The 15,655-nt window shown below is 37.4% G+C and overlaps 1 protein-coding gene across 1 annotated transcript; it reads right to left on the reverse strand.

Annotated features, from left to right (window-relative positions):
- Nucleotides 1–998: 998 nt before the first annotated feature.
- LOC126382168 (uncharacterized) lies at nucleotides 999–3,914 on the reverse strand. The gene is made up of 3 exons (XM_050031950.1): nucleotides 3,655–3,914; nucleotides 3,383–3,579; nucleotides 999–2,922 (listed from the first exon to the last, which is right to left on the reverse strand). Exons 1-3 carry the CDS (start codon nucleotides 3,758–3,760, stop codon nucleotides 2,857–2,859), a joined length of 369 nt encoding a protein of 122 aa, XP_049887907.1. The 5' UTR covers nucleotides 3,761–3,914; the 3' UTR covers nucleotides 999–2,856.
- Between the last annotated feature and the right edge of the window lie 11,741 nt (nucleotides 3,915–15,655).

Raw genomic sequence — 15,655 nt, forward strand, 5'->3', positions numbered from 1 at the left:
TCAAATATCCAGATTCCCTTTTCTCTTTTTTTACTTTACAATTGTTAATAAATCTATATATGAACGCGAGAACTCGTTTCATTTTGTTTATGTCTGAATACTTAGACAAAAATTTGAAAGTTTCATTACTAGGAGTAGTAACTACATTGCAGACCTTCATTTCAGGGATATCAGTAAGTATTGTAGTGTTCTCAGAGCTGTGAGCCCAATCTGCGTTCTGTAAGAACTGTGGCCCATGCCACCACAGGTCAACATTCACTAGTAAGTGGGCATCCACTCCCCGGGACAAGCAGTCAGCAGGATTTTCCATTGTGTTGACATATGACCATGAAAAAGTTTCTGTCAGCTCGCAGATTGCCTTCACCCTATTAGCTACATACACACCTAGCTTAGCAGGGGCTGTATTCAACCAAGAGAGAACTATTTGAGAATCCACATATAAATGTACTTTGAGTTTGAAGCCTGCATTGATCATTTGATCATAAATCTTTTTCACTAATTTGGCTAGTAATAACGCACTGTTAAGTTCGAGGCGAGGTGTGCTTAAAGGTTTAATAGGATTTATCCTTGATTTTGAGCACAATAAATTGACTTTAACGTTCCCTTCCTTGTCAATCACTCTTAAATACACACAACACCCATAGGCCTTGTTTGAGGCGTCTGAAAACCCTACTAACTCAATGACTTGTGCATTACTTGTGTCAGTATTTCTTTTAATTATTATTGGCTTCATATCATTTAAGTTTTGAGCAAACTTTATAAACATTTTATTTAATTCAGAAGGGAGAGGAGAATCCCATGAAACTTTAGCTAACCAAGTTAACTGCATAATAATCTTTGCAAGCACAATGATTGGGCCTACAAGACCCAAAGGATCAAACATTTTACTAATGAAACTTAATGCTTGGCGCTTTGTATAAGTTTCCAATAATACTTGCTGAGGGCTTGTGAGTTTAAGTGTATCAGAATGAATATTATAAGAAACCCCCAATGTTTTGACACACTGGTTTTCATCTTTACACAAATCAATCTCAGTAAATTGTTTTGATTCTGGAGGAATGTCATTTAATACTTTTTTGTCATTTGAACTCCACTTATGAAGTGTAAACCCTCCAAGTTTCAACAATTCTATCAATTGTTTTTTCATCTCAATTAATGAATCAATGTCATTGCTACCTACATTAGCATCATCAATGTATGTATTGTTTATTAAGATAGATGCCCCTAATGGATACAAATCCTTATATCTGTGAGCCAATTCTACCAAACACCTTGTTGCCAAAAATGTGGAGCTTTTCAAGCCGTAGGTTACGGTTTGTAATTGTATACATTTCAAGCCTTCTTGAGGCGAATCCCTCCATAAAATATTTTGTAATTGACAGTGAGCTTTGTTAAGCTTCACTTGTCTAAACATTTTTTGTATGTCAGTGACAAAAACATACTTGTGCAATCTAAACAAAATTAGAATGTTAAACAACTCATTTTGAACGCATGGACCGTTCAATAAAACATCATTTAATGAAATCCCCAAATTGGTGAACATCGAACCATCAAAAACAACCCTTAGCTTAGTTGTACTACTATTTTCATTCATAACGGGGTGATGGGGTAAGAAATAAATTTGACCACTCTCTAAATCATATATTTCAATGTCGACATATTCTGCATGACCTAAAGACAAATATTCTTCAATGAAAGCCTTGTACTTTTTAAAGAGAACAGGATCCTTAGCAAATCTTTTTTCAAGGTTATGAAAACGCTGAATAGCACGAGAAAGTGAATCTCCTAGCTTCAATTGATCTAAATTTTGCTTCAATGGCAAGTCCACCTGAAATCTACCATCCTCTAGCACCATAGACTCGGTGAAAATCGATTCAGCTAATTCTTGGTCTGAAGCAGCTTCCTTGTAGATCTCAGAGACTTGTTCACATTTCCAAAAATTCTGCATATTTATTTCTAAACTGTCTAAACTGTCATTTTCATTTTTAGATTGAATTACCTGTTCATCATTATTTATACTTACTGTATTGCTGCACAGAGAAGAAGCACTGCTCTCCGACACCTTGCCAGCCACAACATAGCCGAAGAGTGTATTATGCAAACACAATCCAGCAGTAAGCGGAAGCTTGTCACGCAATAAGATTTGAAAGAACAAATCACAACCTAACAGTAGGCTTATTTTGTCACACTTATAAAAGTCTGGGTCTGCTAATTTAATATGAGAGGGCATATTAATGCTGTTTGCATCAATTTTAAACTGTGGTAAGTCACAGGTTATTTTTGGCACGACACAACAAGATATATCCAACTTGCTATTATTATTAATTGAATAAATTTGAAACGACGCTTTTTGGTTTATTTTATTTTTATCATCACAAATCCCACTGATGGACATATGCTCATCAGTTAAATTGCAATTAATTTTATCTGTCAAATCAGATAATACAAATGAAAGTTGACTACCAGAGTCACAAAGCGCCTTGACATAAAATTTGTGGCCATTTTTATCAATTAATTTGACTTTAATAGTTGGCAACAAAACATCATCACATTTATTTATGGAAAGTGCTACCTGTTTGATAACTTTCTCTGGATTATCCTGATGTAGTAAACTGTTGTGTTTTTCCTTACAAAATGAGCATTTAAAAATGAATTTGCACTTGTTAGGATGCTTGTTTAAACAAAGTTGACACAGCTTATTTGTTGTTACAAATTGTACACGGTCAGATAGCGAGGCCAGTTTGAACCTTTCACACATATGTAGTTTGTGGTACCTTGCATTACAGAACCTGCAGTTACTAGGTGGTGTTCGTTGTGTGTTTGTGATGGCTACCAGGCTCGCTCCGCGGCTGCTGTTCACTGCACCACTCCCATGACCTTGGCCGCTGTTTGCCACAGTCTCAAGTGCTGCTGCTCGTTGTTCTAAAAATTTAAGAAAGGATTTTAAATCAGGCAATTCTTCTTTTAACTCCAGATGAAAGCATCTCAGGCTGTATGGGTCAACTTTGCGTTGCAAAATGCATATTATTATCAAATCCCAATGGTTAGTAGGCACGTCCATGTTTTGTAAAGCTCCCAGATGTTGTCTTGTTTTAGAAACAATTTCCCTTAATGCAGAAGCCGTACACCTTGTCATAACTTGCATGTCTAGCAGTGAGTTAATGTGAGTGTTGATGATTTTATTTTTGTTGTCAAATCTTTCTTCTAAAAGTTGCAGTGCAACTGTATAATTTTCAGCTTTGAGGCTAAGATGCATAATCAAACCCGCAGCTTCACCTTCCAAGAAGGACTTTAAATAATATAGTTTGTCGCATGGCGACAGTTTTGCATTTGAATCAATAATGCTTTTAAAAAGGCTTATAAAGTTTTGGTAATTACATACCTCTCCGCTAAATTTATTTATGTTGATGGGTGGTAATCGGTGCATTCCAGTAATTCCATCCTCGCATGCAGCGCCGGAGACCATGCTCATGCATTTACCTGAAGCCTGAGGTAGTAAGGCCTCTTCAAATATAGCCAGCGTTGACAAGTACAGCTCTTCGTACTTGGCGATGTCCTCTGCGCTACTCTGGTCTAAAACTGAAATGTTCAGATTAGTGTCACAGTACTCCTGAAATACCTGGATAAGCCTCTTTTTTCTAACTTCGCACTCACTGGGTTTCAATTTTTCCAGTGCCATCCCATCTTGGCAGAGATTAAAAAGCCTCGTAATTGTTGCTTTAGCAACGCCTCGGGCGGCAATCAATTTATTTAACTCCATAGTTGTGAGTTAAATTAAAAATATTTATGTAAAACAACACTGTAAAACAGCTTTAAATTGAAAAATAAAAATATGCGTTGTGAACGAATTTCACGCTATCAGTGATGATAACAAGAATGACAAGATGGCGTCAACTGGGCGTTGGCTGCTTCCGCGTTCGTCCCCCAGTCCCCCTCTAACATCTGCGGGGTGCGACGCTCACACGCGGAGCTGAGCGGTGAGCGCGGGCGTCGATGTCAATATTGTGTCTATGGTGCACCACGATGCGTTCAGGCGCGTTCACACTCTCGGCAACAACTCGAAGTTCGAGAATTTAATTATTTATTTTAATTGTTTTCAATCCGCACTTTTTAGTCTTGAACACGAAGACGAAATTAAATATTACACGAAGATTAAATTGACACTTATAGCAGCATCCTTTGCATGAAAAATTGGTTTGTACACAAAGTTCACGACAAAGTTCTCCGTTCGTGCGATTATAGCATCGCACCACAACCATGAAAAATGGAAGATAAACAAATAAATTGTTTTGAATTATTAATTAAATGCACTTTTATGAACTTTAAAGTCACTTAACAGCAACGTTCATTGCACTAATTGGCAAACGCAACTTAACAGTTCACGCTTGTTTTCTCACGTAGAGATTTAAAATTTAAAATATCACTTAACAGCGACGACGTGACAGAGTTTATTAAGACGATTATAGCATCATCGGGCAACCACTGCACTTATTTGTAATAAAAATTACTTAAACGCGACTTAACAGTCCACGATTTTGTCAATAAAGACACGTTTCTCACGTAGAGAATTTTAATGGCGGATGAAAATTTTTGTGAGCCACACTCGCGACGCGGAAAAGCTGCTCAACCTTGGACCTTGCAACGACGACGAAGGACCATTATGTAGGGAGCGCTGGTAATTTCAATAAAACCCCACACAAACAATTGAATGAACTGTATTACTTAGGATATTAATTTAATTACAAGATCCAAACATTGAGACGCGTTGGCTTGCTCGCGCTAGAGATGTGACTGACCATAAATGGTAGACTATTAGGTATGTCCCATACATAAATTGCACAGCGAATATTACGTGGTGACGTTATTCTTGTGCTATTATTGCGAAGGTTCTGGAATGTTCTAGAATGTTCTCGAACTTTCCAGACTTGGGGAGTTATTCAAAAGGATTTATAATTTCCAATTCAGGTGGCGGATGAATTATTACGATGCGTTCTATTTCAATTGCATTGTAATTTGTAAGATATTGCCTTTCTAATCAGTACCTATATAATAGGATTCATACTTATTGGTGGTGAAAACTACAATTCCTAATATCTAAATAAATATTAAAAATGATTCTTTTTTCAGGTTGAATTCTAAATATGAAAAAGATAAATAGATTGTATGAAACGATTGATTAATGTGTAGGAAGCAAGAGAAGTATGTCAGGATTGAAGCTGATGGGAAATAGGTGTGAGATTTTGTATGTATGTACCACGCGGGCTTTGTCGTAACATTGCGTCCTCGTCACTCATTGTCCTTCATAATGAGTGCGTGCCTCTCATGTATCTTTGCTTTAAAATTGCCTTCTCAGTTCCAAAGTTATCATCACTCAAATTAAAAGCCACGCTCTTGTCGGTGTTGCATTCTCCATGCTACTTTTTAGGAAAATATAGGGCAGTGGTTTCCCTCCTGCTTTCGCAGTGCTCTGTCTGACACGAGTGGGATGGCGGCAAGAGTAGTCTATTTCAAAGCCTAGGACTCCTGTCCTCTGCTGAATAGTACTGACAGTAACGTTACTGCTGCCCCTCTGTAAAGAAAGTTGTAAATCTCCAAAAACCAAATCAATTATCATCTCCATTCTCCCGTTTTTACCTAACTTGAAGATTTGACAAGTCTGGTTTTTTTTACAGAAGCGACTGCTTGTCTGACCTTCCAACCCGCGAAGGGAAAACTAGCCCAATACAAGTTAAGTCGTTTAAGTCATTTCTCGGGAATGTGGGTTTCCTCACGATGTTTTTCTTCACCGCTGAGCACGTGATAACCATTTATTATCCAAACATGAATTAGAAAACAAATTCGACAATCATTGGTTTAGGCTGCTGGTTTCAAACCTGCAACCTCAAAGTGAGGGGCAAGCGTTCTACCTACTGGACTACAACGGGTCAAACAATCAAAGTATCAATTCAATAATAAAACATTGAATTCTTAAACAAAGTATCAAATAAAGAAGTAGTATAGCATTCACCAAACCAGGGTGTTAAGGAACGAAACGAACCATAAATTGTGGTTTAAAATCGAGTGCTCGGTTCCTATAACACTTCCAACCGCAACCCACATTGTCACGTAGTGGCTCCGTAAAATATTATCTAGCTGACTACTCGGTGGGACTACAAGCCACTGCTATAGGACGTGGCTACCACCGTCTACTGAAACTGATGGAAGATTGTGTTCCAAGTTTTACGGATCCGAATCAAACCACAAAATTCGTCTTTATGAGTTTGAATTCATGTTTGGATCATAGATATTAGGCTAGTTTCCAACTAGTCAAATCAGTTAAGTAATTTTCACTTAACTACAAAACATGAAAATACTGTGGAATTTGTATGAAAAAGCACACTGTGACGTCATAGAAAATGAGAGAATGTCGGACTTATTATTACGTTTTTCTTGATCAAAATTCATAAATAAGTTAAAAAGAAAATGTTTTTCGTTAGTTTTACATCTATCCTTATTTAGTAAAATCAGAATTTTATAATTTACTAGCTTTTGCCCGCAACTTCGTCCGCGTGGCGTGTTATATAAGAGAGAGATCTTTGTGTGTGTGGGAGTGCATATCAAATTTCAAGCATCTAATTTATGCAGTTTAGATTTTTTCATACAGTTTTTTTCCCAATAACTCCCATTTTTCAAAATACAGCCAAAAATAAACTTTATATTTACTAAGGTATGCATGCAATGCATGCATGCTAGATTGAATCAATTGATTGAATTGTTTTTTTTTTTAATTGATTGTTCATTGAGTTTTAATTTTAATACACACTTCCTCTCTTCTCTTCAACGTTGCTGTGCCCTACAGGGTCCATGTTTTAGTTCCTATGCCTATGTAACACCCCATTGTACTACATGGAATGCAATAAATAATTTAATTGAATTGAATTGAAAACATCTATCTTACGCGGTTTCGATTTTTTCATACAAATGTTTTTTTTCCCGCTAACTCCCGTTTCCGTGGGAATTTTGCAATATCCTGTTGCAACTAAGCTTTAAGTTAACTAAGGTACCTGCATGCCAAATTTCAAGCGTCTAACTTAAGCGGTTTAATTTTTCATACAAAAGGATTTTCCCGCTAATTCCCGTTCCCGTGGGAATTTCGGGAATTCTTTTCTTAGTGCACCTCTACGGTATCTAAGGTACCTGCGTGCTAAATTTCAAACATCTAACTTGAATGGTTTAGATTTTTCATACAAAAGGATTTTCCCGCTAATTCCCGTTCCTGTATCAATTTCGGGAATTCCTTTCTTAGTACACCTTTACGGTATCTAAGGTACCTGCATGGTCTAACTTGAGTGGTTTAGATTTTTCATACAAAAGGATTTTCCCGCTAATTCCCGTTCTCGTGAGAATTTCGGGAATTCCTTTCTTAATGCACCTCTACGGTACCTAAGGTATCTGCATGCCAAATTTCAAACGTCTAACTTGAGTGGTTTAGATTTTTCATACAAAAGGATTTTCCCGCTAATTCCCGTTCCCGTGGGAATTTCGGGAATTCCTTTCTTAGTGCACCTCTACGGTATCTAAGGTACCTGCTTGCCAAATTTCAAACGTCTATCTTGAGTGGTTTAGATTTTTCATACAAAAGGATTTCCCTTCACTACTCTGCTCCTATTGATTGTAGCGTGATGAAAAGTATACTATAACCTGTCCAGGAGTGTGAAGAATAATTGAACCAAGTTTCATTAAAATCCGTCCAGTAGTTTTTGTTTCTATAAGGAACATACAGACAGACAGACAGACAGACAGACAGACAGACAGACAGACAGACAGACAGACAGACAAAAATTTTACTGATTGCATTTTTGGCATCAGTATCGATCACTTATCACCCCCTGATAGTTATTTTGAAAAAATATTTAATGTACAGAATTGACCTCTCTACAGATTTATTATAAGTATAGATATAGATTTTGAACTTAGTACACGTCCCAATTGATATGATTTAGTTTCCAGATTTTTTTCGGGTAAATAAATAGACTCGCTCCTCATTGTAATTATAATAAAGATTAATAAAGAAAGAAGAGCGAGTGTAGCATCTATCTCACTCGGTAATAATTGTGTTGTAAAGTATGATGATTCTGTGCTTCGGAATGCACGATAAGCCGTTAGTCCTGGGCTACTATCCCAAGCCCTACGAGCAACATGAAACAGCGTGGACGACTATGCTACATATCGCCGCCGCATTGGGACGTATGTTTATGTTAAGTTATGCCGACGTGCAGTAGAATAATCATAACGATAGAGTAGGTTTGCTTATTAAGGCGTATACAAACAATGCTTGTGAGTCATGTTCCGCACGCCACACGCCGTACGCCTTGCAATGCGAAATACACGCGAAGCACATGCCTCGATGTTCGTTTAACTATGCGCAATTAATTGAAGGAAAATCCTCTAGATTTATGTAAAAAAGGCTGCTAATATCTGGAGGTGTGATAATTATATAACTAATACGAGTAACGGAGAATAAGGTATACTAACAATTTTGGTTACTTTTGTCACTAGATTCTAGTATACATTCTACTTATTATGTTCGCGTACTGAGCCACCGTAGTGGCTCGTGGTAGGTATTGTACAGACCTGGATTATTATTGTTTTCTTGGACATTAAAGATAGATAACATAAATAGATAGATAGATGGATAAGATAGATAGATAGGAGAGACTTTTATGAGCATCCATCTATTAATGTACCCTTTACAAAAGCAAATAAAGAGTATTTCTATTTCTATAAAAGTTTATTATTAATTTCCAGCAAAACTATAGAATAAACAATAATGTTACGGAAGTGGGTTTCCGGATTGGAAGGAAACTCACTGAGTCCAGGGAGAAACGAATGTATTCACTTCTCCCTGGACTTTCCAGGCTAAGTTCACCAAAAATAATAAACGGCGTTGATAGCTTTAACGCAATAATTACCTATTTTCTTATTACTCGGGAACATAATAATAATTATTCCAAAATACAATGCTATGGCAGAAGCATATACTATTATTAATAATTACCTATTTTCTTATTACTCGGGAACATAATAATAATTATTCCAAAATACAATGCTATGGCAGAAGCATATACGATTATTGTATGATTGTTGCTTGATATTTGGATCACATTATGTATAGAACTATGTTGCTATCTATATTGCTTCTCGTTTTTTTTTATCAGAATAATAATAAGTGGAAGACGTAATTGTGCCTAGGTGTAATAAAAAGGGTCATCGTTTATACCAAGAAACAAAGATTAAAGATGCATATTTTATGTCTGTTATCCATGAAATTATAAGGTTAAACAGAGGAAAATCTGTACAACGCCATCTATATTGTTTTTGAGGAACTTAGCCTGAAAAACCGTCATTTATTATTATAAACCAAATTAACTAACTAAAACCTAACAGTAGATATCTACTTCTCGGAGCGGATTAAAAATATAGAACGCGTTCAGGTCATAAAAACTAGAATGGATTGTTTCTACCTTTAAACGGTCATTAGAACCGTACGGCGGGTTACCATCCTTACTTGGTTGACATACCACTAATCCGCACCAAGCGCTTCGCTTCAGCCTTCATAATGCGCACAGCCAAGGAATGGAATGGGCTGCCGGCGTCGGTGTTTCCTGAATCTTATAAGCTGGGGTCCTTTAAATCACGGGTGAATAGGCATATTTTCTGGGTAAACTCGTTCCAACGTCGATCTCTTCTTCTCCTTATGGAAGAACGAAGTCAAGAGCAAACCTATCTTAATTTAAAAAGAAAAAAAAAGAAAGCCGTGCGCACCGCGTTTCCACCAATAGACGCAGCTAATGCTATCTACGCGGATAGACGTCATACGTCTATAATTATTGGTCAAAGCCCTCGCTTTAATTCGCGGCGCAGTTGATCGTGCCGCGAGGGCTGCGCTATAAGCTGTTAAGTAGCTGCTTACGTAGAATCATCGTGCATTATACAAGGTGTTAGTGACATCGTAACGAATACTGAGGGGATGATTCAGACCATGATACTAAGCTATTATCAAAGTGGATTTTTCCGTCGCGTACACAGCTGTCAAAACATAATTAGGCCGCGTTCAGGGGCTCGCGGGGCGTCGAGCGTTCTCTCCGTTCAAGGAGATCGACGCCGAATCTTTCGCCTCTTATCGCTACTAGCCCACTAGTCGATTGATTCTTTCAAATAAATCCTCTCAGACGATGCCCTGAGAAGAGATTCCCGCCCGTCTAGGCACTCTCGGGCCTATTGTCTTAATTTTGTATCGGTTGAGAGCCCTGAGCGCACCCCTTTATCCAAGCAAAGTTAATGCCGGCTCAATGAAATCTACAATAAGTTACGTTAATAAACATAAGCCGGACTAGAGGTAATCTGGAAAACTTCCCATTGACATTTAGAACTTACACATTGTTTTAGGTTTACGCGGTTATTATCATAATTAAAACACATAATAATAGGTTCTTACCACGTTTAAATCAGGGATATGAGACTCCCGATATTAAACGCGGTAAGAACCCGTTATTATGTGTTTGTATTCCGAAGTTACCTTTGAACAGCTTTAAGACAGTAATTAAACAGAAATTTTGTAATCTATACTTATAATAAATCTGTAGAGAGGTCAATTCTGTACATTAAATATTTTTTCAAAATAACTATCAGGGGGTGATAAGTGGTCGATACTGATGCCAAAAATGCAATCAGTAAAATTTTTGTCTGTCTGTCTGTCTGTCTGTCTGTCTGTCTGTCTGTCTGTCTGTCTGTCTGTCTGTCTGTATGTTCCTTATAGAAACAAAAACTACTGGACGGATTTTAATGAAACTTGGTACAATTATTCTTCACACTCCTGGACAGGTTATAGTATACTTTTTATCACGCTACAATCAATAGGAGCAGAGTAGTGAAGGGAAATTCTTTTGTATGAAAAATCTAAACCACTCAAGTTAGACGTTTGAAATTTGGCATGCAGGTACCTTAGATACCGTAGAGGTGCACTAAGAAAGGAATTCCCGAAAATCCTACGGGAACGGGAATTAGCGGGAAAATCCTTTTGTATGAAAAATCTAAACCACTCAAGTTAGACGTTTGAAATTTGGCATGCAGGTACCTTAGATACCGTAGAGGTGTACTAAGAAAGGAATTTCCGAAATTCCTACGGGAACGGGAATTAGCGAAAAAACCTTTTGTATGAAAAATCTAAACCACTCAAGTTAGACGTTTGAAATTTGGCATGCAGATACCTTAAGTACCGTAGAGGTGTACTAAGAAAGGAATTCCCGAAATTCCCACGAGAACGGGAATTAGCAAGAAAATCCTTTTGTATGAAAAATCTAAACCACTCAAGTTAGACGTTTAAAATTTGTCATGCAGGTACCTTAGGTACCGTAGAGGTGCATTAAGAAAGGAATTCCCGAAATTCCCACGAGAACGGGAATTAGCGGGAAAATCCTTTTGTATGAAAAATCTAAACCATTCAAGTTAGATGTTTGAAATTTGTCATGCAGGTACCTTAGATACCGTAGAGGTGTACTAAGAAAGGAATTCCCGAAATTCCCACGGGAACGGGAATTAGCGGGAAAATCCTTTTGTATGAAAAATCTAAACCACTCAAGTTAGACGTTTGAAATTTGGCATGCAGATACCTTAAGTACCGTAGAGGTGCAATAAGAAAAGAATTCCCGAAATTCCCACGAGAACGGGAATTAGCAAGAAAATCCTTTTGTATGAAAAATCTAAACCACTCAAGTTAGACGTTTGAAATTTGTCATGCAGGTACCTTAGGTACCGTAGAGGTGCATTAAGAAAGGAATTCCCGAAATTCCCACGAGAAATTCCCACGGGAAAATCCTTTTGTATGAAAAATCACCTTTAGTACCTTAGTTAACTTAAAGCTTAGTTGCAACAGGATATTGCAAAATTCCCACGGAAACGGGAGTTAGTGGGAAAAAAACATTTGTATGAAAAAATCGAAACCGCGTAAGATAGATTTTCAATTCAATTCAATTAAATTATTTATTGCATTCCATGTAGTACAATGGGGTGTTACATAGGCATAGGAACTAAAACATGGACCCTGTAGGGCACAGCAACGTTGAAGGGAAGAGAGGAAGTGTGTATTAAAATTAAAACTCAATGAACAATCAATTAAAAAAAAACAATTCATTCAATTGATTCAATCTAGCATGCATGCATACCTTAGTAAATATAAAGTTTATTTTTGGCTGTATTTTGAAAAATGGGAGTTATTGGGAAAAAAAAAATGTACTTATGAAAAAATCTAAACTGCACACACAAAGATCTCTCTCTTATATAACACGCCACGCGGACGAAGTCGCGGGCAAAAGCTAGTGGTTTAATAAGGATGTGAATGCATGGGATTATCTGTCTGAGATCTTAGATAGCCAGATTACTAAATTGTATAACAGTTTTTTTTTAAAGAACATCCCTATGGCGGTTTTTCTTACAGCTTCTTGTTCCTGGCTATACAGGTTGCATTAGTTTTAAGCGGATGAGACGTTCGTTATGTTAATAATGGCGCTTCCAAGTGTAACTATGTAACTTATTGAATAAAGATATTTTTGAATTTGAATTGAAACATACAATATGTTCAGTGGTTTATAAACCCGACTATATTTTTCACAAACTTTCATTGCTGATTGTACAGTACGATTTCATACTCTGTAGTTTAATGTTTTCGCTCCGCAATTGCTTCGTAGAATCATACCACGGTTCCGTTGAATAATTCAAAGAAGCTATGTTTGGATACTTTTCAATATCCTGCCTTTGAAATGAAACCTTTTTCGTTTGTTCCTAGCTACTGAGTTGGATTACCGCGATTATATGAGAATCTGCTATGAAAGTATTGATTTATATTACTTTCAAATAGACTAACTTTGCTTACAGTTCTTAGAAAAAAGGATATTATAGAATGGGTTCGGCTTCCAGAGCATCTTGACGATGACTCTAATATTTTTTGATGCGATTTAATCCCACTTACGTCATTTAAACTACTTGGCCGGACAAACAAAGAGCCTTGATCAAACTCGGATACTCCAGGGTACTTTCCTCAAAATCAATACAGATGGCGCTATACAGTCTTTTATTCGTTTAACTTTCCAATTTCATGGATAACAGACATGTCCATCTTTCATCTATGTTTTGGGTATAAATGATGACCCTTTTTATTAGACCCAGGAACAATTACATCTTTCACCCACTATTATTCTGATCAAAATAAAGAGAAACAATATAGGTAGCATCATAATTCTATACATAATGTGATCTGAATATCAAGCAACAATTATTTTTAGAATGCTTCTGCCATAACATTGTATTTTGGAATAATTAAAAAAAAGTAGCTATCACGTTTTAACTGGACAACGCCATCTATAATTAAAACACATAATAACGGGTTCCAATCTCATCAGTTATCCCGTGATCATGGCACTTGCAACAGTGTCGAAATATCGGGAGTCTCATATCCCCATTTAAACGCGGTAAGAACCCGTTATTATGTGTTTTAATTATGATAATAACCGCGTAAACTTAAAACAACGCCATCTATATTAATTTTGGTGAATTTAGTCTAGAAAGTCCCTCATTTTTACTGTGTGCCGTCTAACGCGTAAGTGCGAGCGAGACAAACAGTCTGCGCGTGCCCACTTACTCCTTAGCGGCTTACGGCCATTTAAGACTAAAGTAAGACCGAGAGGGGTAAGTTCGACGCCCGATACGAATTAGTGCGGGGCAGAGAGTTACCGCCGTTTTATACGTAGTATTACTCGATGCCCTGACATGGCTTATGCAAGGACTATTACTGTGACGGATTGACAATGTCACATCGCATAAACAAACGAATTAATGCGTTGACAGTGACTCCCAGCGATTCCCGCTACGGCGAGACTCTTTACGGCGAGTGGCTTGATGTCGCGCGATTTTTTTTTTGTATAGTGTATAGTACAGTAAGCGAAACCAGAGAGTCCTGGAATGTCACCGTAATCTTTCTTTCTCTTTCCTGACGCGTAGCATCGTCCTTTCTTTACTAAAAGGTTCTACTCGAGAATATTCGAGAAAAAAGTCTACTATTCTGGTACGAGACCAAAGGGCATATGAAGAGCCAGAAACAGTCCAGTTTTTAAAGTGATCGAAACAAGAAGAAGAAGAGGAAAAGTGAAGTTAAAGAAAAAGTGGAAGTGAAGGACAGTGTTTTAAGCAGTGTCACTAGCACTGCGCTTAACACTGCACTTAGTGTAGTGTTTCGTGTGAAGTGCAGTGTTTTATAGTGAAGTGACTGTGACAGAGTTATACCCCAAAGCCCTATGCGGTAGATGTATCGTGTGTATAGTGAATAAATTCGTTTTATCCCTGAACTCATTGCGTTTCCTTTCAATCCCGAAACCCGAGTAACAATACTTACTTAAGTAAATATTATCCGGAACGTGCCCATATGTTGTCTAAATTGTATTCCGATGTCCTACCGCAATAATGTCATGTAAGATGTGACATAACTATGCTATTAGTCTTGATATTCCGTAGTATATTAAGTATGGTATATAGTTAATGTTTACTGAGGTATGTGGGTGTATAATAATGGTGACAATTACATTAATAGGGGATGAGACCGTGTAGGAATGTAACGAGATTGATGTTATATCATATTGCTTTTGTGTTCATTAATATTAATTATATATAATTATGTTAAAGCGATACAACCTGAATTCTCGTGTGTACATTTTTATTACCTGGCATACCCTAAGATGTATTCTCCTTCTTGTATATATGTTGTGTCAGGCTTATTACTGAGCCGCCATAGGCCCCTGACATGACTCATGTAACGACTACGTACTTACATCATCATCATCATCATCAGCCCATTAACGTCCCCACTGCTGGGGCATCCTATGACCGGCCTTTGCGAAAGTTGCTTTACTTCAACAATCGCAGACCGAGCGCGTTTACCAAATATAAATAGTATGCAAGTCCAGTCAGTATTTTTTATCCTTTTTAATTATTAACAACCCATTAGCATTTATAACTATCACAGTTACGAATGCAAATATATTCCTCCTATCAATTGGAAGCGATTCGCTTCTTCATTTCTTATGCAGTTTATGTGCCGAAGAACTCCTCGGTCTGAGTGTGCTTTCATTTAGAATTACAGTTTCTTCAATATTTGGTTCACAAATACTTATCTGCTTGGCTAGGAGTGAAGAACACGCATAAGACAACACGAACTTCAATGCTTTTGTGGCAAACTAGTTAAACAGTAAGTCTCATTAAATGACAAATATGATAGTGCGACAGGGTTCTAAAGTGGGTACATGATATTGTACGTGCCCACGAGCAAGCTGGACCTCCGATACAATACAGAAAGTTCCGGCAGTTTAATCGTTATTTTTTATTTCTATATGTAGGTATTTAGGTTAAGCTATTTTTTGTATTGGCTATTGCAGCATGAAATGAATGACTTATTATTATTATAACCCGCAGTGCAGCAGCGTTGTGGAGTATGCTCCATACTCCCTCCGGTTGATTGAGGGGAGGCCTGTGCCCAGGAGTTATGTACGGGAGTGTACTGGTAGTGACAAGCGCTGAAGGAGACAAATCGTCAAAAGACCTTATCAGGTATGTCAGCCACGAAATTTGA

Source organism: Pectinophora gossypiella, chromosome 3 (assembly GCF_024362695.1).
Source record: "Pectinophora gossypiella chromosome 3, ilPecGoss1.1, whole genome shotgun sequence".
Lineage (NCBI taxonomy): Eukaryota > Metazoa > Arthropoda > Insecta > Lepidoptera > Gelechiidae > Pectinophora > Pectinophora gossypiella.